The 25,327-nt window shown below is 40.5% G+C and overlaps 2 protein-coding genes across 4 annotated transcripts; one reads left to right on the top strand and one right to left on the bottom strand.

The window, feature by feature from the left end:
* Window positions 1-62: 62 nt before the first annotated feature.
* On the bottom strand, window positions 63-6,349 carry LOC129589278 (prominin-1-like). 3 transcript variants are annotated; one of them, XM_055483942.1, is made up of 18 exons: window positions 5,708-6,349; window positions 5,550-5,629; window positions 5,282-5,348; window positions 4,809-4,932; window positions 4,353-4,539; window positions 3,924-4,103; window positions 3,489-3,690; window positions 3,289-3,421; window positions 2,972-3,125; window positions 2,650-2,802; window positions 2,125-2,263; window positions 1,588-1,884; window positions 1,387-1,524; window positions 1,161-1,304; window positions 1,028-1,096; window positions 815-904; window positions 481-676; window positions 63-403 (listed from the first exon to the last, which is right to left on the bottom strand). In XM_055483942.1, exons 8-17 carry the CDS (start codon window positions 3,413-3,415, stop codon window positions 506-508), a joined length of 1,482 nt encoding a protein of 493 aa, XP_055339917.1. In that variant the 5' UTR covers window positions 3,416-3,421; window positions 3,489-3,690; window positions 3,924-4,103; window positions 4,353-4,539; window positions 4,809-4,932; window positions 5,282-5,348; window positions 5,550-5,629; window positions 5,708-6,349; the 3' UTR covers window positions 63-403; window positions 481-505. The 3 variants fall into 3 exon arrangements, with proteins under 3 accessions (XP_055339917.1, XP_055339915.1, XP_055339914.1); XM_055483940.1 differs by having other exon boundaries at window positions 64-403; window positions 512-676; window positions 5,708-6,348; XM_055483939.1 differs by having other exon boundaries at window positions 64-409; window positions 512-676; window positions 5,708-6,346.
* A 4,292-nt stretch (window positions 6,350-10,641) lies between these two features.
* On the top strand, window positions 10,642-24,964 carry LOC129589305 (chordin-like). The gene is given in 21 exon segments (XM_055484007.1): window positions 10,642-11,315; window positions 16,414-16,517; window positions 16,683-16,812; window positions 18,773-18,841; window positions 19,186-19,285; window positions 19,508-19,601; window positions 19,857-19,998; window positions 20,115-20,252; window positions 20,422-20,507; window positions 20,582-20,738; window positions 21,185-21,402; window positions 21,611-21,758; window positions 22,286-22,521; window positions 22,763-22,876; window positions 22,981-23,248; window positions 23,673-23,848; window positions 23,967-24,075; window positions 24,139-24,332; window positions 24,482-24,503; window positions 24,506-24,574; window positions 24,654-24,964. Coding segments are annotated over 21 exon segments (2,796 nt in total). The 5' UTR covers window positions 10,642-11,176; the 3' UTR covers window positions 24,737-24,964.
* Window positions 24,965-25,327: the final 363 nt, after the last annotated feature.

Here is a 25,327-nt window from a genome sequence, read left to right as displayed (position 1 = left end):
ACGTGTTGAAGTTAAACAGTGGCATTTTACCAAAAAATGTTTTGTGAAAGCTTTTTTATAATACGGTCTCGGTTATGTTTGAACAGTTTTGATTTCGAAAATTTTAGTACTTGTACCGCCAAAAGCACAGTGTTATACCGTCGAATTTCATCACACAAAAAGCCACAAGAAGAATCAGTTTTAACAATATAAAATATCACAATTCTGTGTCGTTGATGGTTGAAAATTCTCGTTGCAAGACAAACCAGTTAAGTACTCTCTGCCTCTCGTTCATATTCGCAGCCAGCACGAATAGACGCATCCACGGGAACAAAGTGCTAGTTTTGCTTCAGTTCCAGATTATCGTTCGACATTATGAGAAGCGCCGTTGGTTCCAGACCAACCGAAATGCATCCTTCTACACCTAAACCTAAATAAATCAAGCACTTCCGAAGTAAAGAAACGCAGTTCATTAATTAATAAGCTGCAAAAGTTGTTCACGCGGGCTGGAAACATCACATTAATTTCATACTCGGTGCTCTTTGTCTCCATGGGCTTGCACAAAATACATTTCTGGACGTCTTCGCTGTACGTTTGTGCGCTTTGCGCGACTGTAGTATTTGGATAAACGCGTGGCTATTATTATTGTGGGAACCGATGCAATTAAGATTGATCCCCATGCCAGCCATATTCCATTCTGCAACCAGATTCTTTGAAGCTATTAGTTGCTTTTTAACTTGCACCGAACTTGCAAGTTGTAAGTTGTAAGCGCGCACTTTATACAAAAAGGTCACATCAGACTCGCTCACATGCAAACCTTTTCTGTAAGCCTTACCAGTGGTGCGATAGTATCCTCACAAAGAAACTTGGCCACGTTTTCGTATGTGTCATAGAGAGGACGACATTTCCCGATGTCGTTTTCTATCTGCATAAAAGCAATATTATATATATATATTTGCTTTTCTCCACGATGTAGAATGATTTTAGCATAAAACAATAGTTCACGCCAAATACTTTACAATCATAAGACATCTACGGTATAGCTTACCGTGTAAATAATATAATCTACTAGCTCCCGACCATATTTCACTTGATGATCAGCGAAGTTGCGCACTATCTGCAAAATTATAAAAGTTTTGGACCTTCACAACTTACAGGAAAAATTGAATGTAAAGATATACCTCATTTAAAGTCCCATTCTCAGCCAGTATTGTGCCATTAAGATGTAATTTTGCTTTGCTGGCTGCGTAGTAAATTTGGTTAACACGGGATAAGGAAGTATCTTTCAGAGCGTCGAACATGGCAACTTCTGCCGCGACACTTTGCTGTCAATGCAGTATCGTTGCGCACCATATTACACATAAAGTATGACAGTAAAATGTATAGCTATGTTGAATTTCAACGTACGATTTCTCCTTTTAAACGTGAAAGCCATGGCATAATTGTTTGTAATTGCATCACAAGGTCTTCGAAGCCTGGGACTGCACTATCGCCGATTTTGTCTAGTAAATTTTGAATGTTGACTTCCAGTGCTGATACGGGTTTCTGAAACAAATATAAGTTTGCGAATCCTCGTACAACTGATAGCGACTGCAGATATCAGCCTACCACAATGTCCGATGAGTTGTAATTATTAAAGGTCACGCGCGAAAGTTCTTCGGTCAACATGCGAATGGCGTCTTCGGTATTGCTGCTGAACACATCGATGCCGAAAATGTTTTGGGTCAACTGATTTATTTCGCTGTGTATATCCAGATTGTCCAGTTCCTGATAAAGGCTGCTCAGATCGTACTCCCCGGTCAAGTTCAATATGGTGAATAATGTGGAATTATCATACGAACATTCCGTTAAGGCTTTGGACACATTTACGGGCAATGAACCGTTTGGCACAAAAACACTTAGTGCCTGTAATGAAAGTATACCATTCGCCGATATTAAAGTTCAGGTACACAGTGAATTAAATATGAGAAAATGTGAAATCTAAATTTTTATTTGCTCAAAATTAACGCCCCCACAAAGTTGACTTGGTAGATAAATTTCTATGCATATTATGTAATACCGGTACATTATTAAAATTTGTATATGAATGAATCTCATTATATGTGCTTGCCGGAAAAATAAACTTATACTGAACTGCTAAAATACCTTATCAAGTTTGGAATAGTTATCTGCCTTCCCGAGAATCACTGGACATATCGCCGAATCGGAGATGGTGCCAGCCAAAAATATGCCCATAGCTGCCACCATGAATATCCACGAAACCAATAAGGTAACGTAAACAAATCTGGTGAGAATAATGTCAGGAAAATTAACATTTTTACTTTTGAAGCGTTTGAAAAATGCGCGTAGTGTTTTTCTGAGAGTGAGTCCATCCGCAAAACCTCATGAGGTTTTGCGGATGGACCAATGATCGAGTAACAATAAGTCATCGATCAATGAGTTACTGTGCACATTTATTTTTACTTACATTAAACAAATACAGCAATTATTTCATGCAGGATTTCAGACCAGCTCATGGCGGAATACTTAAAGCTGCATAACGTGAATACTGACGTCAACGGTAACTAAATTTTGTTGGAAATTGAATTATATAGTGACGTGCACGTTGTTATTTTGCAAGATATACCTGGATGTTACAAACACCATATATACGTGGTGACCTTTGCTTACATCATCATTATGGTTCCAGAAGCCACAACACATCCTCGACGCTCTGTTGGAAGAGTTTTTGATTTGAATGACGCCGCACCACAACACATTCCCAGGAAAATTAGACAGAGCAGAACCGAATACAAGGTAGCCAGTCCGATCGCGCCGTACCACCTAATTAAACAGTCATTTTTGTATTACCTAACCATGCACGCAGACATCACGATATTTTTACTAGAAAATTACTAAATTTCGTAACATACGTAGTGACTTTATCTGTTCAGGAATCTGTAGTACCGGTAATCTTCATGCAATTGCAATACCGTTAATTGTGAACACTTACACATAATCACTGTATGGTACAATTATGGAAACCGATCGTTCAGCGTCCTGGCTGATATTTCCCACACTTTGTCGAACGTCAGCAATTTCTTTTTGGACAGTTATCAGATTGTCATCCATTTCCTTCTCGAATGTTTGTAAAGAACTGTTCAGTTCTACATAAAGTAAAACTTTCATGTTTCATGTGTGTCTCACTGCGCGGTTAACCCAAAAGGATGTTCGCCGGCATGATACACCATCTACAGTACGAGTATACTTCTAATGGTCTTTTGTGCGAAATGCAAAATAGCAGCTCGGAGGCGGTCGGAGCAAACAAACCTTTTTGCACAGAAGGTATTGCGTTCTGTATCCGGTCTGGAATGCTGTAGTACTGGTGCAGACCTTCGTTTCCCAGTTGCTCGATTCGCTCTTTAAGAGATTCTAAAGTGGCGTCCGCGGTGGCCATGTTAGGCTGGGAAATTGTGAAGAATGCATGTAATAATGCTTTTGAATGACTACAGTTGTGATCTGGTACTAACATCAGAGTCGTAGATATCTTCCTGAATTTGAAGTTGTTGTGCATCAATACCAAGAGTACCGCATACGGTGGGCTGCTGCAGGCAATTCTCTCCAGCTCCTCTTTAGCGGATGCCAAGAAGCTGCTTAGATTTCTCATCTGGATTTGAATGCCGGTCATATTTGGATTCAAGGTACGGAGATGTTGCAGAACATTTTCAATTGCTGCAAACGTAGTTGTCGTTATACACAGAGTTTTGATTTTTGTTGGGCAGATGCTGATTTTACAGTTGGATAACAATAAACAAATTTCTATCGTAGGCCATCAGCACCAAGCACGTGTAGAAGTGCATTTATCTTACTCCTTACATACAAGTGAGACAAGTTTCTCTAGATTTTGCAAGATGTGTTTGTGAACTTGATTGCAGAAGTATATACCAGTTGAACTTATAACTCACTTTCGTTGATGTTGACCACATTGTGCAGCGTAGTTTCGAAGGAGTTTTGAGACGTTGTCAGGTTTTCCGGTTGAATATCGACGACAACTTGCGTATTGGTCATATTTGTTGCGTTGGCGGTTTGAAAAGTTGGTTGGTTCAGCGCTGCATATAAATCTGCACTGATACTGCTTCCGGAATCTGGAATATGATGACAGTTGTTGTAAAACTTTGTGCACCGTATAGTAGGACTATGTTCTACTAGATACTGGTCACAACTACTAAATGATCTCTAATATTAGTGACGATTTAGAAGTCAAAATACGTTTACTTGTCAAAACGTGTGACAGTGTCTAATGAGCTGGCTATAGTAGGCGTTTTGCCTTTTTTCAGACTATAATTCAGGCGAATACAAATCGCTGATACACATTATGGCATTATTAATATTACTTTGCAAGTCGGTCATAATTGCAGTGGAGGTTATTTGAAAAGCCGATTTCGAATTATTGTTGCTTGCGCAGCAGTGTAATTAAGTACAGCGTCAACATTGGAAAAACTGGAACTGACGACGCGAGGAGCGGAGTGCAAAGATGTGTCCAGATCTTTGAATGATATCAACAACATGCTTGTGGCAAACCTAAATTTTTATGCGTATAAGACTTTAAGTTGTGAATCCTTGTAAGTTGCATCATATCTGATATGTACCCGGTTATATACATCACGTACGTATTAGCTAAATCGACAAGCAATGATCACAAAATGGTGATTCATAAAACAAGTCACTTTTAGCTGCCTTTTACTCTGTATATAGTGCCCGGCTTTAAAGTTATTATGTGCATTAATCGAATTAAAATCAGATTAAGGTAAGTTTGTGGTGAAGCAATCTACTGAATTGTATGTGCTTACGCCATTATCACAGTAAAGAGCAGGAGAAACATTGTCATTGTGGAACGCGCACAAGTCGAGCCGTGTTTGTCGTATTTCTGGTATTTCTGATTGCAGCAGCAGCGGCAACAACAAAAGATAAACCCTGTAACGATAAATGAAAACAATTTAATATGTACGTATTTTTATAAAACGTACTTTCAAGGATTACTCGTAGCACGGTTTTTATAAGCGCAAAGTAAATAACCTCGCACAAGCGAGAAATGTGTTCCCTGTTACAATCCTCCTAAATTCCAGTCTCTCTTTTTTTGAGTCGCACCTTACATTCTGATCTTGAAACCTGGCCATGATAGCAACAACTGCAGTTTACTTATATAATTAGCATAACCATGAATTACCTTATCATACGTATTTCAGTTCGTTAATGTGCAGAAACACCAGACAGTAATTACTAAATAATAATAATTAATGGGCATTTTGCACTAGTTTCTTACCTCCAACAAGCATTATAACCACATATACTATTCCAAGCGATACCAGGATTACCGTACCCAGAAGTTCCTAAAATAAGAAAAGCCGTTTCCGTTTGTTCAGCAGTTGAGCATTTCTCTGGAAATAGTGGTAAGAAAAATGAAATATAATATCCTAAATTTATCAACGCTGAAGGCATGGAAGACAGTAGTACACATAAGTATTGACACTTTGAAGATTGATGTACTACAAATGTAATTTTTGTAAAACCAGTCAAAACCATTTTCGTACAGGACGTCCGAGGAAAGAAAACAGCGTATTTATTGCAAATCCATTCACGATTAGCTGGTCATACATTTCCAGTCCTAGATCTGCAGATCCAGAAACAGAAATCAAACATCCAAGTTCAGTTTTAAACGGCTAACGAAGTCCAGTAAATGCTGGATTACCTATGCTCAGATCAGCCGGTTGCACTATTTTCATAAACCATTTTTCAAACGAATACCAATAACCAATGGGAGTAGCAATGCGATGGATGGAGGTTACATCAAGACTTGGTGCGGATATATTTGCAAAGGTCATAAAACTTGCATCCGACTTCACTGCACTCTCCATTAATAAATTTGTTATACGGATATCATCCCCTGTTTCCCTTAAATCCGGCGAAATACCACCAGTAATTTCACAAACCGACACAGCGATGATAATGAGACATCGCAATAAATCCATCTTCAAATGCAAGAATTGATACCGGCACGAGCCCACAACTCCCTCGTATAATTAAAAAAAAACAAAACTCCAGAAAAACCAAGGCTAGATGTTTTGAAAATGCTGAACGAGAAGCCTAAGTAATTACTTTGCGGACAAGTTTTCGTGGCGTAGAAATCGTTACACTTAAAATTTAGGTGGAACAGATCACTGTACGCAGATGTGACATCAAACCTTTGTGCATGGATAAGATAAAAGAATAGTGTTTCGTATTTCGTGGATGAACTGTAATCAAACGGAGCGCATTGTGTGTTGATACGTAAACGCAGGAATAACCAACTTGCAGTTGTCATTTGTTCACCGGAGCACGTTCAGGTAACACGGAACATGTTCGTATACATTTTAGAATTGAATTCCGTCCTTATCATCCATTCCGGTGCATAATGCAAGTGCGCTGCTGCCGTAATGCCGCTCCGGTTATGTTTGATGCATATTAATCCGAATTATGATGACAAAGTTCGATTGTAGCTGCTTCATAGTGTGTAAGCTTCCGGAAGTGGTATTTCCAACTTCGCCAGGTGTACATAACCTAATACGGCCTTATGTTGTCATTTTATTACTAGTTTGACATCGTGCTGATAATCCAGCCGTTCTGTATGTTTAAACTTTAAACGTGCGACGCATGCAGGCAGTTATTCCGTCGAAAATCATGTCATAAAGGTTATAGGACGTTTTTATCTTGCGAGTTACGAGCATCCTGTGAGAATCAGTCCTCGAAGTCAGGCTGCAGACAGCTTGTAAATTTTTATATTTTAGCGGGTGCAATGTGATTCAAAGAGAGTTCGCGTTCCCGTTTTTAATTGATAAAATAGGGCCGAGACAGAGTTACAGATGCAAAGGATGCCGTGCTACATTTTTCCGAGGGCTACCAGAGAGGCAGAGACGAAAGAACAAAAGGCAAAGCGCGGGACGGTATAACTTGCGGTACCGGGGCGGGTGACTCCGCCGGAGAATTATCACTTCCAAGCCAGATGATTGCAAAATTCCACAATTCCAAATGTGTTTGAGGAGGGAGTGCCATGAAAAATTGGAGTCTGCACGGTCCATATTCTTTGAGAATTTTAGTAAACATTCATTCATCGCAAGCCAGTCAGAAACTTTCGTCCACTGGATACAATAGAAGTAGCAGACCGAAAACGACCGCCTGCCCGCTGATCGAAAGACCGCGTCGCGGGCCCCTTTTGTACAAAATTGACATTAATATCCCCACCGTTAATATATATGTTTCCATTCTGTTTTTAAAGCCGATAATGTAACTTACGTTAGAAGCAGATACACGCGTATCTTTGCGTTTGTTGTAAAACCGTGACGATGAAACGATCAGAAATATTTAATTACAGTAAGGTGAAGTTTTACAACCGTACAATTATAGACGCCGTGCACGTTAAATTTTGTTGTTGTGTTAGTTTTGTAAAATGTTTCATGATGTCATCGTGTGCTCCTTTTAAAATTTTAAAGTTTTTTTTTGTATTCAGCTAATTATTCGAGCGTCAAGATTGTGCAATCTGAATGAATCCCGGTTCTATTCGAGAAAAAAGCGCCCATGTCTTCTTCATCCAAAAGATGTCCTTTGGATGGTTGTTTTTGGAGTTTCAAAAAGCCATAATATAGTTTCGTAGACCATGTAATTTAGACGTGAAAATGTACATAAAAAGGGGCTCCATAAGTATACTGAAACATGCCGTTCTAAAGACGACGTTTTGTGCTCCGATGATGTCTAAAGCACGTCAAAAAAGTGCTTGCCGTAGAACCGGGCGAAGGCTCACATACTAAATAGCATCAAAGGTCACTTTTGTACAATGATGCTACCCATGCCGTATATACAACACATGTGCGTGTGCATGTAGTGTATAAAGTATAAACATCACGTGCAAGAATCGCGGAAATCGTATAAACCGTAGAAAAAGGTATAACCAACTAAGCCAAGGGGTATAACGATATAATAATTGTTTCAGTACTTGCTCATCCAAAGCCGATATGCAAATTAAATGATCCAACTGGTCAGAGTAAGTACAAGCGGTGCGGCGACCCCTGACTGACTTCCCGACAAAGGTACAGGATCGGCGAAGCCGACGACTCCGCAAATCGTCGTGGTGGGCGCCTTTATTTCGGAATGAATCAATTCCTTTACAACCAAGGTGTGAAACCGTAACCCAAAATTAGCCTTAATGACGGCTTCATCGCTTGTATTTGACACCAAATACAGTGAGGAATGTTAGCTTTTTCATGCTTTCATAAATGAAAAAGATGATTAGGTTAACGCCTAGAACCTTTCAAATGCCATTGCTGTTCGAATAAAGGCTCTAATATGACATTTTGATGTCACAATGGTCTCTGTTTCTAGCTGGGCAACTTTTGCTAATTAATAGGGCTTCGTTAGTCCTTTACAGCCTGCAAGCGATCAATAACTACAAATATTAACAAAACTGGACACAATACTCCTGCGAAAGCTCTCAGTTAAAGTACATATATGGGATATTACGAGTATATTATGTCGATTATGGGTAGCGCTCTTTTGAGTACGCACTTTATGCAATTGGTGGAACTGGCCATTGCACCTCGCAATGTTTTCAGATAATTCGACGCCGTAGCAGATGAAACAATTTCCAAAATTTTATAAAGCTGTTTTTTTAGTTGTCTTGCGCTGTACAAATCGCCTATCTTGAGCCTATCTTTTCACGATATCTTTATATAGTTGTATGTACTGTATAACAGAAGTTGTTGTCCAACGTATGCTTAATTAATATTGTGAAAGTTGCAACAGTTACCAGCGAAAAAAGTTATAGTACACAACCAGAAAACTGACCGTACAGATATGCAATGTGTGTGTAGAGTATGTGGGCCATTCTTGTAAGAAGCCTTGCAAGTACTGCAGTTTTTTTAAATTATCAAGGCCTTCATTGCTTTGCAGCTGGATGCAGTCATGCAAGTTCATTCTCTTTCGTCACTCGATCCGTAATCTGCAAAGATTTAGAATGTGTTCGCTAATGAATTGCCAATTTTCGTTACCATGTTGTGCCGGCATGTAAAATCAACTACTGTACTGCCAGTGTTTTAGTTCTGTGTGGCATCGGCGGCAAACTTCGAAGCACGTATGCATGTCTTGAGAAGATTCTCATGTTTAGTGTGCAAGTGTGCACGATCAGCTCGCTGCATTGGACTTTTTTGTGGTCTAAAAATGTTTTCCGATGATGTACGAAACTGGATGCTTCTGTGGACTTATCGTAATTCGGTCATTACGTTTTTAATTTTAAATATAGCTTTATGAAAAATGTGCAGGCTCAGAACACGAGACAGTCATAAGCGCCGTAGATGTATGTATCCTGTACTTGTACTCGTGCTGTAATTCTATAGGCGACATAGTACATAGTGTAGCGCAACCGTTGGCGCTGCAGTTTTGTAGGGAATATCACCGACTATATAATACTATATTAGCATTCATTGCTACCGAGAATATCACAAACATACAAATGTAAAATTGTAAATTTTCAGGTCGTGGACAATATTTGGTGGCTCATATCGCATGCTCGGCAGCTTAAAGGTTTTTGCATTCGAAGTTGTTTTGTTTGCTAGGGTTGTGTAATATTTCAGGGTGATTTCTGGTTGGTTTTGCACACCGTGTTTAATCGTTTGTACATACACTTAATAATTATCTTTTTACGTCGAGCAATAATTACTGTTAGCTTTAAGCCTATAATAAGTCTAAAGTCAGGGTGTTTATGTGTTACCTTCACCACAGTCAATTTATCCAGCTTAATTAACGTACAGAGTAGATTCGATCAACATAGTAGCAATTTTGATTCCTTTATGAAACGTTAAAGATTAACCAACCATGTTATATTCTTTAATTATATGCAATACAAAGTACCCATCAAAATAAGAAACCTGTTATGATTAATTCACAAAATCGGAACAAAATATTACTTATATCGATTCGAAAGTGCACAATCGTAAACTGCAAATTTTGTGTCGCGGTTCTGGAGTTAACGTTACAGATTAAGTATTTAAAAATAACAGAAATATTTTTTTCCATAAATTTCGCATTCGTGTCGAAAACGCCGCTCAACGAGACATAAACACAATTAATGTGGATAAAACTGTATCAACAAATTAAAGGTTGGTGTATAAGCCGAACTTGCAGCACACAATAAAGCTTTGTAGTTTGTACTACGAGAATAACGTTAATGATAATAATAAGGGTTTACTTTCATATGACTTGATAAATTGACGGCATCCGTACCGTTGATTTAAGTACTAATTGCTTTCTGCTAAAGTGTAGCTGTAAAGGTACATGTCTTAACGATGAAAAAAATCCATCCATCTAAAAATAACGGGGATAATGGGATACAGACAGCATACAGTACGTAAGGTAACCCATTACTACTACCATTTTTTGATACTTAATTTTATCCCTGGAAAATTCATACGCGTTAAATTGCGCAATACAACCAGATAGCCACAGTGCGGCGGTGCTAAAAGAGCGGAATCGCTCTGATTGGCTGAAGTTTGGGCGCGCCTTTGCCGGAATCCCTGTTCTCAACGGTCTGGTCCGCGCAAATCGCAATCACGTCTTCCACTCAGACAGCCGTGAAAATACCCTATCAGCACCCGTTTATAAAGAGAGCAGCACTGCAAACTTGGAAAATTCTCGCAAGTCATATTTTCAAAACCGCGAAGCGCGTACTTATGCATTTTGGGGTTAGTTTGACAGAAACGCGAACGCTCGATAGTTTTGTATCATTGCGATCACGACAGTACACGAGCCCTCGTTGTTTTATCAACAATTTATTTATTGTCCTAATTTCTCGAATTATTCTTGTGTTGGGTTTTGGAGCTGTAGTTGTAGTTTATCGGCTTTTTCAGCCGTGAGAAAACTGCAAACTGCGTGTTGTTTTCTGGGTTTAACGCAACTGCCGGCAGAAGAGAAGATTCGACGTTGAACAACAGTTCTTTTGAACCTGGTTGCTTGGATCTTCTTGAACCTTGATTGGTAGAATTGCGCTTGGACGCGTCTGGACGACGTCGGTGACCAAATGATTCAAAAACATCTATTTAGGACGTCGGAACCAGGATAACAAGATAGTGACTGAGCCTCTCACTGACTGATTGTTTTCCCAAGATTGCCGCTTTGGCGTTTCGCCGTGACGAAGATGCTTCCTCGCCCAGGAATAATAGTCATTTCCAGTGTTTTTCTCATAGTATTGGCTGGCGTGCGCTGCGGAAAGATACCCCTGAAAGCCGACGATGATGTGCAGAATAATATGCAGGATCCCAGAGACAGATCGCCCGGTGAGAACTAGACGGGAAAAAGTTCCCAAGTATTCATTATTGCTGAATCAGTATGCACTATGCAGTACACAATCTACTGAGCAGAGTATTGTAAATTTTTAATTACCGTAACCGTGTATTAACTTTGCTTTGGTAATTGTTAAATGTATAATTTACTGCTCAGCAAGAATTTGTTCCGGTATTAGGTTTATCGCCATTTATTCAGTTTTTATGTACCGCAATAATTTCATGTTTCTGTCGTTTGTTTAAATTTGAGTACTCGTAGTATTTCTGTGTCTTAGCCTCAGGACTGACAGTTATTGTTCAACCTACTGTTATAATAAGTGTGCAAGTTAAACGCAAATAAAATTTCAAAGGTTTTTAATGTTGAAGTAAGTAAAGTAACTCACCGTAACTGTTAGATTTTCGAAGCCTGCAATACGATCTAATAGTTTGATTACTAATTAGTTATTTCGTAATTACTGTTTTTGCTTCGTTAATTCGGTGTAGGAGTATTATTTCCTCTGAGAATCAAAGTTCATTGCAGTTAACATTTTGGCGACGCAGTCGGTGAAGATTTTTTCGAAATCCGAGACAGTTTCGCGTGTCAGGCCCGTGACGTTGTAAGACAGCAATTGTTAACTTTGTAAGCGTGACACTTTTCCCAGGGCGCACGATAATGCCATTACCACCCACCGTCACTTTAAAGGAGCACGCTGTACAATGGCTTTAATTTCGATTGTTTGATTACCTTCTCCGCGTCCAGCCTCTTAACTTAGCCAGTCTTAATTAGCCTGATAATTGTTTAGCTAGAACAAAACCCGTTTATGATCATCTGCCGCTCTTTTCATTTTCATCATGTAGACTGAACTTGTTTCAATTAAAGCCTCATCAGCGCCTAGGATTATTCACCAGAATAAAGCTTGTTTTTATGGGTTACGTGGGACAAATGCAGGCATTCCGTTTGCAGAGTATTTGAATGCGCCGTGTTCAGTTCCATGATCCGTACAGATGACCGGTGTCTTTTGCGCAACCCGCAAACGATGCATGTATGATTGACGAGTAATTCGATCGCAGGTGTTTCATACTTAATTAAATTACACTACCGAGAAGGTGTTTATTCTCTTACGGGAGGAAGTATTATTAAAGAGCTTACTATAAGAGAAGAACTAAGATGGTATGCTTCAAACGAAAAACTAAGATTAAATGTTGTCGACTAGATTTATTATATTGTTCAGGGTAAAACTTATAAGGATGCATTTCGATTGCGAAATACTGTCACTAAACCGCGAGAGCTGGTTTGAAATTGTGCCATGATCTTCCAGTCTTCAACCAAAAACAGATCATACGAACAGTTTTTCCACTTTTGCTGGCATAAGCATTATGTTGCCATATGTTGCTTATTTTGTTAAAGCAAAGAGTAGCAGACACGCGACACTTCTACTCTTGCCGGTAACTCAGTCACACATTTCCCGTTAACTAACTGCGCTAGAATAAACCGGCAAAATTACTGTATTGGTTTGTGATTCTCTAATTGACTCAAATTGGTTCCCAAAACAAAAATAATTGTGTTACAAAATACAAGATGGTGGTGTTTCAAAGTTTGTACAGATACATTTTTCGTAATTTGAGGAGTCTGGAAGTGTGCAGTCACCTGCGGTTTGTCTGGCGCATGTACTCGTAATTACCGCCCTTGTCGAATAAGCGGCTCTTAAAAAATAATATACGTGTCTGATAATTTTGTTCTGACTGTTAGTTCTCGGTTTTCCGTTATCTACATTATTTGTCCAATCAACTGTTCTGATGCCGGTTTTATATACGTACGTACATCACAAGACTCGGAGGTCGTCAGGGGTTGCCGGCATTGCTCGGGCGAGGAAGCCGCTAATGACCGGCTTTTGGAGTTGGTTGGAACTTTGGGACTACAAACATTTTTCTTTCAACTTGCGGAAAGAGCGAACTCTACGTGGTGTGAAAAGTTTCATTCTGAAATCGATTACACTTTATTTCACAAAGTGTGGTTTAAAATAAAGTATTTTTAGTTTTTGTATTAGATCTTGACACTGGTTAATTAAAAACCTGTACTTTCAGTTTAGAAATTAGAAATAAATTAGAAACTTTTACAAAGTTTGAAGAAGTGAAGTTAGAAATTTATAAATTAATGTGCTGATCTGCGATAAAGGGTACAATCGATACGAGTACATAAGGAAAAATCTTCAGTTGCAATTCAGGGTGCGCAATGTGCAATGATACTGTACATGTAAACTGATGTAAATAACTTAATTGTTATGTTTTGTAACTTAATTATTATGTTTTGTTTTTTTATTGGCAGTAGCCACCCAATTAACAAAAGTTTCAGGACGCTGGTACACCACTTGGCAGTTAAAAGTTGAGCATTATAAGACATGTTTTCTGTTTTGTAGATTGTAATTGATAAAACCGAAGCTTTAGAAGTATGTTAATTATTTTGCTTTGCCGCATCATTGTGCTGTACACCGTGCATGCGAATTTACCGAAAATGACTTAAGCCGGTTATGAACCGTACTAGTTCTTGCGCTGACATGGAGACTCATTAGCATCTGAATGAATGGCCACTGTCCAGGAGATTGAAAAGTGAAAACCATTCAGTTTTGCGGTCTGGCGAACGAGTTCCGCATCTGCGCGTTTCGTCACACAACTGTGATCAAATCAATTGATGAACAGTTAATAACATCCACGTCGTTTAACAGTAAGCATTTACAAGTATAGGGAAAAGCAGCAAAGCCGACATTTTTATAAAATGTCCACCTTTGAGTGTCTGTTGCACATAAAAATAATACGATATTCAAACAATACTAAATTAAATTACAGTAAGCAATGGCAGTATTTAGGTAAATCTCAATAAGCATAGTGCCATGTTGTTGTATGATTTCTTTCGGTCTAAGTTTGTTAGTAGTGATCATTATATATTTACCAATAAAAACATGGGTGCGACTTTTAACTTTTTACTTTTCTGCATAATACGTATGATCAAGAATAAGCAGCTTTTTTGTTTGTGGGTAGTTACTGCACTCGTACTGCAGTTATCTACTATCCAGCCGGCCTCGTTTCTGTGGTTTCCTAATCATCTTTCTTATAAACAGTTTGATGGTAATTTAATATTTGACATAACAACATCTAACATTTTTCGCCTTTGATTGAAACTTGGAAACTGCTATTCGTGTGGGGCAGCCTTCTGGGTTACAAGCGAGAACACTTGTTGCGATGCCGTTAACGGTTAGGGTAAATGATATTAACTGGCGCCATATCAATTTTTAAGATAAGAGTTTGAGTTGTTTAATTGCCGCAAGTCGTAGTAAAACGGTTACGCACGCTGTCCGTTGAGTGTGTGTGTATAGTTGTAGTACAACTGCGACGTGCTTGTCTGCTAAGTTCGGATTGCATCTGTTCTTTCCGTTTCACTTACGACTCGAAATTCTGATCTGGACTTCTGCGCCGTTCGCTTTGCAGTTGGCCTCGTTTTTGTCGAGTTACACAGTAACCGGTTAACGGTCACGTATAATCACTTATATTTTGTATACGTATGTTTGTGTCGTTATGGATGCTTGATATGCAAGAACAACTGACGTTGAACTCGAGTATGTTGTGCTAAAGTAGAACGGAACGCTTCGTGGGGATTCTGGGTTTTTGTGTGTAATTTTCATGGAAGAAAACGGAAGCAGACCAAGTTCAGTCAAATCTAAATTTAGGGAAGGAACCTGGTGATTTTTATGTGAAATTTGTACTGGCCTGAGTGATGCCGGCTATTTTATCATTTTTATGAGCTTAAAAATTGCTTTTTTGACGGACATGTATGTCCGAATCGGCGCCAGTGTAGTCTTGCTTTTGTACGGTTATGATGTGGCGCGGCAGCACATGTTTCCAAGTTGTCATGTGTCTGCAGAAATGTATTTAAATAACACGTTACGTCCGTAATGTTAAGCTTTGACGTAGCAAAAACCGATTGAAAGTCTTGCGTACTGTAACTACTGTTATATGCGGCTTCGGCACCGGTTACTTGAAAACAGATAAAAAAATAAAAAATAAACGAAACGCATAAAAAAGTTGTTGCCGTTTGACGTATTTTTTGATGCATTATATACTCGTATTGTTTTATGTGCAAAGGAGGCTTTAAGGAGCCAGCTTTCATCTTGCGACAAAATCGCATTGCCACTTAGCATAGTAGACTCGAAGATTCGAGTTATTGATCTATAAAGTTGAAGAGTTGAACTGTCAATAACGCTCGAGTGAACAAGTTAGCAAAACTTTGACGAGATTGTATTTATCAATTATGCTGGCTAAAGCAGTTGTATTATCGTGTTGTGGACATTAATAAAGGACACTGAAATTGTGAACGACGGCATTATGTTTTCTGAATATGGACAGACGTCCTGGTGTCCAGCCATACATATATGAAAGTGTCATAAAAAGTTCGCCGGACATAACGAGCAAAGTGGTTTTTGAAATCAACAGAGAATATGATACTGCGGTATCTTTTTCTTTTCAGTGATGATACTAAAGTGCATTCGGTTGTGGTTTGTCCTTATCTTTATCGGTTTCGTTTACGAGTGTGTCTGTTGTATATTGCATTTGCAAACACGACTATTCAGTCTGATTTGAAAGCTTGAAACGGAAGTTTGCAACGTCAAAAAGATTTATAGACTTCGAAAGTTATTTGAGCCTGACAAACGCAGACTAAAATTGGATACGCAGTTACAAGAAGAACTGGTCGACTGGAAAATAGCCAAGCATCTTTGATAACTACAGAAATACCATAAGCGTTGTATTTTATATTTTCTATTTCCAACACTTGAAAGCCGTTCGTTTATCACACTCTGGGCCATTATGGGGCAGTGCTCTACATAATCACATGATGCATTAATATCAGCAAACAATAAATTACTCTTAATATCAGCAATATTGATTTAAATTTATCGGTAAACAATGAACAGCGGAAGCAGAAAATCAACTACTTTATTTCACTGTTGGTGTTAATTTGTGTATACAGTATATACTTCACTCTAGTCTACAGTAACTTCACCTTTTTTAAAAAAGTTTTAGATGCTCTACAATTTAATAAACACTGAATTTTTGTTTCCAGGTTGTGTATTTGATGGTCACACGTACGAGCTAGAAGATACTTGGCATCCAGATTTAGGACCTCCGTTTGGTGTTATGTTTTGTGTGAAGTGCGAATGCATTGCGGTACGTACTGCACAATATATAAATCAACAAATCGCTTTAAAAATTAACAGTGTCTCGGGCTGGGTCGGAAGGGGATGGGTTGCCGGAAATGGGCACCAATCCATGACCGGAAGCCATAAAAATGTATTTCGCTTTCAGTGCATATGATTAATCGTATGTTTTTAGATGCCACGAAAGGGACAAATTATTGGGAAAGTTCGCTGCCGGAACTTCAAGCATGAATGCCCGAAACCCGATTGCCCAGAACCGGTTCTCTTGCCCAATCAGTGCTGCAAAGTCTGTCCCCGTGATACCAGTGAGTTATTTTTCAGGCGTGATTATGGTTTATTGGGTGTGTCCTCGTAGGAAAAAGTTGAAAACCCAAGAAGATGTGTTATTTTCCCCTTCGAAGCGCAACAGTATAAAGGGCAAATCATATAAAATTGACATTAAAATCTGTATCGAACACCGTTAGAAAACTATATTTAAGATACTTATCATATGCCATTTTCCTATTATGCATATGAATCTTATTGCGCATACGTCTGTGCGTAGTCAGCAGCGGCATTGTGACATCTCATAAAATGGCATTTCGTCGCTGGAACTGCGTTATTTTCGTCTCTCGCCACTTCAGCGAACATCAAACTCAAAACAAGATTAAGCAGACCATTGTTTCGCTAAATTACATAAAAGGGATGCCATGATGGAATGGGCTGAGGTGCTTAAGCAAACGAAACACCTTGATGCCTCATTATGGCGACGAACAATGTAAATTGGTGCGCGAAACTTGTCAACTACCGTCTCAGCTCTGTATCAGACCACAGAAGGAAGTTGGAATGTGACAAAGCATTAAAGAAGCGCAGAAACACCCGTTCTATGCTCGACGATATTTGGGTAAACATCCCGGATAAAAGAGGAATTCACGGCGCAGACGCCGGGCCAGTGCGCAGCGGCTTTTGTTATAATTGTCTAGCATGAATTCGATTATTTTTTGTGTGGTCTGGAATTCGCCTGAATACGCGTCTTATGTGCAGCAGTCCAAATCAGGAAGAATCGCTCTGCTACACATTTCATAATAATAATAATGAATGAACATAAGCATGTGGCGTGGGACAGCCATTAAAAGCCTACAAGTCCGTTCGCGGCGTTCAGCATATATAGTGGCTGCGGAATGGACTTGGGCAAACGATTATAAATAATGTGTGTTTTGATGCGGCCTGCTAGCAGCGTGATTCCCTTAACTTTCTGGCGCCAGCTTGGTAAACCAAAGCAAGCATGTTGTCGGCAATTAAAAATTACTCTGTATCCGATCTGTTTTTAAAGCCCCTACCGCGAAGTGCTCGCGGCTGTCGCCCAGAGGTTTAGCGGCAGTTGATCAACCTGGATGAATTAGTGGAGCGCTGACTGGGTTTGACAGTTGACGGCGGAAACTGCAGTCAACTTTGAAACTGACCCAAACTTCTCGCTGTGCGAACTGAAGAATTTGCGCCGCGGCTGGTTTGAACGGCTAGTGTAATATTTTACGTAACTTTATACAAAGTGATTTGGAAAAGGATGGATATTTCCCTTTTGGAAAGGCGATATCCGCTTCGCATTACCGCGACACCGTAAACAAAAACTTTTTAAAAAAAAACTTTTATCGAGATTTTATCATCCAGATTACGCTAATACGACCGGTTTATACTGGCTGTTAACGAATGGCTAATAGTTTTGAAATAGACACCGTTCTGGCAGTGGCGATAATCTGCCATATCGTTGCTGCCGATGGAGATGACCTTATTCCGACAGAGTCCTCAGCTTTGAAGTGAACACTGAACGTGATACCTCTTGGCACCGCAGTGTCTCGCCGTTAGCTTGCGCGGATTATACTGAACAGAAAATGTGAAACTGTTTACGAGTGTTTGAACTAGACAAAACCGCTTTAAGAACAACTAATCACTTCCACACAACCACACCATGCGCAATTTATGTACACTGGTTTTAAAATCGTACAATTGTATACACAGTCGTTGCATTGAACGTAGCTGACGAGTGACGACGAAGTGTGACCTGCGTACCTGACACAATATGCGCCACTCTGAAGCGATTAAGGTTTGTCAACAAAAGAGCCCTTTTTGAGTGATTCCTGCCACCTCAGACAATGATGCATTGCAGTTTAAGATAAACATACAATATGTACACCGTTGTCGCGTTTGACCGCTTATTTGGAACTTCTGTCAGAATGCCGGTGTGTTTTCGGTTTAATTTCTAATGTTAAATGTATGGTATTATTGCAGGTGGCGGCTCCAGGGCGGTTGCCGTTCGTCCAGAAGGCGACGGAGCCCCGGACGTCCCGAGATCGGCAGGTAAAAAACCTAAATTCTAGAGACATTCGTTTCAGCAATGACACAGGTTTTTTAAAAAATATATAGCAGTTGATGTTGTCTTTACGTGTGTACTTGGAAGGGCTTAACAGCTGACGTCAGAGCGCAAAACGTGAATAGCTTAAGTACCTTTAAACCGCACGACAAAATAAAACTGGCACGCGATCATGACAGACCACAAAAAACATAATCCACGGCCGGTGTTATGCGGCGCTATTTCCAGAAACATGTCTCCGTTTGTAATCCATGCCCTAAAGTTTTCGGGTGCTACGGGTTGTTTTCTCTCCGTCTTTGCCAGCAGCGTCCAAGAATCATTTTTATTGCAGAATATCTGGCAGTGCTGGGCAATCCTGTCAACCGACACGCCGCACGTGCTGTCTTCCATTTTGAATCGGCGGCCATACATTATACGCTACATTTCGCACCGTAAGTATCACATAAATCACAAATATGCGCGTCGAGCAGCATCCGTGCTGTTTTTTTTTCATGGGTGCCTAGGTGGACGTTTGCCGATCGAGCCGTAGTGTGCCATTACAGTAATTGAATTCTTTTAGGGATGGCCACTGAATTAAATCAACCGAATAGAAAACCGGGAATTTGTCATAAACTGCCGTCATTAGTAGATTGAAAGTTTTTTCTTCCTTGCAGAGGATTTCAACCGAACGCCGTCATATTCCAAGATGAAACCGGCAACGCTGTGTTTACTCAACCAATTGAGGAAGGTCGAATCAGTGCCAGAAAGGTCAGTCGATTACGGTCTTAATATGGGCCATTTGGAAATGTTATTGCTACTTGCAAGTAAACGTTTCTGGTGAAATTGCATTTTAAACTACTGTATTTGAATCACCATTCGAAACGCCGTTGATAGAAGCCAGGTTATACTTAGGAAGTCAGAAGTTACACGTATACTTCGGATTGTGTGTAGCATATTAAATTTGATGGTTACTGATGGAGCGTGCATGTATTCTTTTTGATTTTGATAGCTACTTGTTTGCAGTACTGTGGCGTGTGGGATCGGATTCCGCGGATGTTCCGTCGCACGTTGGCGAAGGAGACGATGCAGATTGCCTTAACTACTCGCGATGATCCCAGACCAGTCACTAAAGGAAGTATCATCTTGAAACGTCAAACTCAAGAAGGTGAAGCTCACCAATTTTTAAGCATACTGAAGGATAGTTTTTAAGCATTAACACTTTACTGTATGGTATGCTGTTGCCTGATAATTGTGATAATTTATTTACGGTGTACATTGCAGAAACGTACAGTGCTTTGTTGTTGCCGCGCGATCCCCGGAAATACGGAATGGCTGCCATTGCGTCCATTGCTGTCGGTGCTGATGGAACGTCGCTGGAGTATTCAGTCTTTATTCACGGCTTAACGAACCTTCGAAAAGGTAAGTTTTTAATAGCTGTGATCTGTCGAATACCGTATAAGCGTCATGCTATACGTCATACTGGCAAGTCAACCACCAAGTTTCTGTAGATATGCGGTAAATACAATCAGTTTAGCACGTTTATGAGACATCCTCGTTCTACGAATATCACTGCATTTGCATTTTATAGATGTCAAGCAAATTGCCACTGTCATTCTGGAACGACCCGAAGACCGTGTCGTCATAAAAGAAGCGGCAAGTGCCATTGCGCCCAAAGTAAGCGGCCCCGGGCGATGAATCAGTTGATTATTTGGTAAAGGCGAAATTTTACAAACATTCCGGCTTCTTAGGCATTCGAAGTATCTGGCCGGATGGCGGATTTGAATTTGAATAGTCATGAAATGATAAGATGGTTGGCCCGTGGTAAACTGGCCCTCAGTCTGCGCCTTTCCAGTGCCGCTGATGTTGACCTTGTCGGGATAATCCACACCAAGCCGACGTGCAACAGTAAGTGGCGCTCAAAGCTCCCTGATCAAACATTGGCTGAAGCGTCAAACGCTAGAACGGCGATATTTAATTGCTGATAATCTGCATAATAGGATTTCATCTTCGAATGATGCCGCTTCTTGTTTCCCGTAAACTAGCACAATCAAATACTTTTATTGCATTCCTTTCCAAGAAATTGCGTATATTCATTGCTTTCGTTTATGCATAGTCGTATATAAAGGCCAAAGAAAAATATTCTGCATATTTTTATACCGTTAATCGTCAGTACCAGCATCGTCAAGGCGCATGGTAAATGATTCGGCCTGGTTATTAACAAAGGTCATGAAAAAACTAAGCGTCGAACGTCCGCTTGCCAGCCGATATTAATTGATCGTAAATCAGGGCTTTCAGGCTAATTCCGCTTCCAAGAATGACAGTGCGTCTGACATGGACATTTTGTTGTGTAGTTTTCCAGGCTGTGCTGTATGACAGCAGTCGCAGTAAACCGGAAATGCCGGGAGCCGGAGTAGCGCTGTTGGAACTCAAGCCAGACGGCACGGTCGGCTATCGAGTGCATCTCCAAAGGTTTCCAGGCCGTCCGACCCAAATGACACTAGAGACGAATCCGCGCAAAGGACGCCGTCGAGTTATCGATGACCTTGCTGGATCGTTCGTTTCCGGTTGGGTAAGCTAATGGGAAAAGCTACGTAAAACTACAATAATCATTATACAGTAGTTATGACACTATTACGAATTACACTCAAATCGGAGCGATTTGTTTCATAACCTTCAACAAATTGTTGTAAATAAACATTCTTGTTTGTACGCATTCGCTCAGTTACAAATTAGAGGATAATGCATCTAAAAGCTTTGTGTGAATTAATCTTGAACAGGTGAACGGGACGTATACTAAACAAATTCCCAAAGATATCCAAAGTCTGCTTGCCGACGATCTTGTAATCAGCATTGTTAACGAAAATTCTGGCGCGCGCATGCAAGGACAAATAAAGCAGCTCCTGTTTGAAGAAGTCTATACACGAAGTAAGCAATCAGGTCTGCTTATATTTCTTATAAACAATTTTATGGTTTTAATAAGACGACGTAGGAGGGTGTTTAGCGCTAGAATTAGAAAATGAATTCAGTGCCTGGGCTCGACGTGTCCGTTCCGAAAGCATTCGCCGTTTGCCGTTGCCGAAACTTGCGAAGAACATAATTCTAAGATGTTGCCCAGCCGGAACCGCGTCTGGCTGATCATTATTAATGACCATGAAACCCTTCGTAATATGTGCGCGGGGGCAAGAATAATTTTCCGCTGTGTAGACAAACGTTTGATCAGGCATCAAATCAAAATAAACTATAAATAGTGACATAACGCTATAAGCGATGCCTCTGACTAATCGTATGGTGGAAATGGCATTGCTCGACTAATCGGCAAAACGCTACCGCGATACCAAATTGGCATCGTGGCTTCGGCGAACTGGATACGGCGTATTCTTGTCTGGGAGTTTCTGTCATCAATAGCCAGTCTGCAGGGGATATCGAATTGCTATACTTCTCCGTTTTTGCAGTGTTCCCTAACATAATAGCGGAGAATCCATCAGCATCGTTTATGCGGGATGTCAGCGGAAGTGCTGTGGCCTGGCTACGACTGGACGAGAATTGCATCCTGAATTATCACATCTTTATCGATGGATATGCCGATGCTTATGTTAAAAAGCTGCAGACAACCATGACCTATATGTACGATCAGTACGGAAGCCATATTCGAAAACAGTCACAACTGGACAACTTCAAGAAAAATAAGGTATCGAGAAGTATGAGAGTCATACTTGTACACTGCTGCTTGCGGTGAATTTGTAGTCGTGTAATAATGTATAAGGTGTACGCTGTTAAAATTTCCGTGTTATTATAACAGCACAATCAGCAATCTTTTTTACATATATGCACGATACGACATGAACTGCATGTTCTAAATTATTGACGCATCAACTTTAGCACAATTTTATTTTTTTTTTCTCAATACAGACTTTTTGTATCGCTTTCAGTTGATGGGCCGAGTGAAGAATCTGAAAAATGATGTTTTAATGGGGATGCCAAATGGTACTATCGAAATTCTGATAACCGCGAAGGATGAAGTGGAGCCTCGTCTGCGGGGATATGTGAGTCTGTTGCTGACAACGATTAAGTTTTTGACCTGCTGAAGTGGGCGATAAGTGTAGCTGTTGTAGGAAGCAAATGTCTTCACCCTTTAAATATTGTACAGGTAAAAATAGTTGACGACTGCTCTAGTCGACACAAATTCAACGGCTTTGTTATGGAAGACCCGGCCAATACCGTGGTCCCGACCTATACGTGTCAGTATCGCGAAAAAAACTACGAAGACGGGAGCAGCTGGAAATCTGAGCACAAAGAATGCACAATGTGCAGCTGCCAACGTGGTAAAATTGTCTGCGAGGAAGTGGTGTGCCCAAAGGTCACCTGTCGCAATCCCGTCAAAGTGGAGGGCGAATGCTGCATGTCGTGTCCGCCGGGTACGTTTTGTAGTGAAAATTAATTTTAAACTGACCGTAATTGCTTGTTGTTACGAAGAGTCGAAGTGGCAGTTGAGTGAATATCGCTCGACAGGTAATCATTTGGCGACAGAAATCCTGGTAAACGACATCGTTAATCATCAGATGCACCACTTTCGCCTTAGGTCGCCAACAGTAAACATAGATTGCTCTACTTTTCACCAAAGAAAACTCATTAACTGGGGTTGTTGTGTACTTGTGTTTGACGTACGAAATTAACAACCATGATGGAAGAGCTCGGCATCACATGTAGACCCACTAGGCACAGTACTTTATACAGTGATTTTAATTAGGCAGCATTATTACGAAGACAGCGGTCACTACTTTAATGATCGCACTCCATTTCCGCCGCCGCAAACTTTAATGTAATGTTTTGTTGTTTCAGTGCATTTCCCGGCGAAAATGATTGCAACGGCTGCGGGATCGATCGCAATGGCTGGTCAAACAAACAGCACAGTGGCCGGGTGTTACTTGGACAAAAAGTGGCACAAACCGGGCTCTTCGTGGCATCCCTATGTTGTACCCTTTGGTCACTCGAAATGCGCGGTGTGCACTTGCATGGTAAGAGAAATCAGTTCATAAACTTGATAGAAATTTGATTTTGTTGTTCCTTGATTTAGTATTAAGATTAATGACTAAGCCCCTTGATATTGGGTTACTTACTGTATTACGTTTGCAGCCCGGTACAAACATTGTGAACTGTACCCGGATCAGTTGCCCGGCACTCGCTTGTCCGGAGAGCGAAGCATATCGAGAGAATCCAGCGGATTGCTGTAAAAAATGCCCTGGTAGGTTATTAGTTGTATTGTTTCCTTGATTTGCTTAGCTTATGACTTGTTGGTTTGCACTAGAACTAGCCACTGTTGCTTCTGTGTCGACTTCTCCAAATGACACTATGGGAGATGAGGGTGTAATTACGCTACCGGAAGATATCTTGCGGGATGGAGGATGTCGTTTCCAGGCAGAAACATACCGCAACGGAGCCGAATGGCATCCGCGTGTGCAACCTTTTGGTGTGATGAATTGTGTTCCATGTCGTTGCAAGGTAAATACGACAAAAGCTTGATCGGGTTTAACGTTAGGTTGCTAAAGGTCACTGAGGTACTTCCACGGGCTTGTTTTAACCTGTTATTTTTGTTTGTTCTTTTCTTCCCTCATGTTATGTTGCTTTTCTAATTCGGGTTGCTGTTTCAGGATGGTAAACCATCGTGCAAGCGGCAAAATGCCCGAGACTGACTTGTCCTTTCATACGGAAAGAAGCCAACGAATGCTGTCCTCGCTGCACAGGTGTGTAAATGAAATAATAGATTAACACATTTCACTAACAACGGCTACTAATGCAAAGTTTCTGTCTATGATATTGTAGATCAGGACGATCCCAAAGCGCGACCTAACCGCAGGCTAAGCAACAGTCGCCGACGGAAGCAGCGCACGAGAAGGCGCGAGTGAAGCACACCTGGTTCCGGGCTTTCTGCTGTTGTACGCGAAATTCTGCTACTCTTCTAAGCTGATCTGTGGAAGAGCAACGGCGGCGACGCCAACTCCTGCAGCTGAGCAATGCGCCAAGTGATCAAATACTGGAGAATAGTTTAACTAATTAATTATTAACCAAAAAGCGTCGACTGTTTTTTTTGACAAAATTGTGAATCTCTCTACCTCTCTCATTGGGGATGGGGACTGGGGTTGTTTGTTTTGGGGGGCTGGGAAGAAGTGGGGTGGGTATTGTTGAGTCGGTACTCGAGTTTGTCCTGTTGCGTGGTACGGCTGTTGGGGGGCACTTTCGAGTCATCCGTTGTACATTAGTGCTGTTCACCGTCAGTATTGTTCCTTTTCCGCGTTTTATGTGCATATATCTATTTTCTCGGTTTCATGTCTTGCATGTTTTTGCTTGATTCTTTAAAAAAGTATTCGTTAAAGTTTGAATTAAACCGCACAACCGGACGATGGTAGTAGTTCAGTTTCTAACCAAGGTTCCGAAAATTTCTCAAAAACTCTGAAGCAGTTTCGTAGATGCTCCTTCATCTTCTCCAGTAGTGCAGA

Source organism: Paramacrobiotus metropolitanus, unplaced genomic scaffold, assembly GCF_019649055.1.
Source record: "Paramacrobiotus metropolitanus isolate TYO unplaced genomic scaffold, Prichtersi_v1.0 Parri_scaffold0000034, whole genome shotgun sequence".
NCBI lineage: Eukaryota > Metazoa > Tardigrada > Eutardigrada > Parachela > Macrobiotidae > Paramacrobiotus > Paramacrobiotus metropolitanus.
Note: the sequence above shows the minus strand (reverse complement) of the source record. Positions and strands in the feature narration are given on the sequence as shown.

Bases quoted from the DNA above. Each gene is read 5' to 3' on its own strand.
- LOC129589278 (XM_055483942.1), bottom strand. From the start codon at position 3,415: ATGGCCACCGCGGACGCCACTTTAGAATCTCTTAAAGAGCGAATCGAG. The intron at 1,885-2,124 runs GTATTTTAGCAG...CTTTCATTACAG, and splicing joins ACTATTCCAAACTTGATAAG to GCACTAAGTGTTTTTGTGCC. The intron at 1,525-1,587 runs GTAGGCTGATAT...TATTTGTTTCAG, and splicing joins ACAACTCATCGGACATTGTG to AAACCCGTATCAGCACTGGA.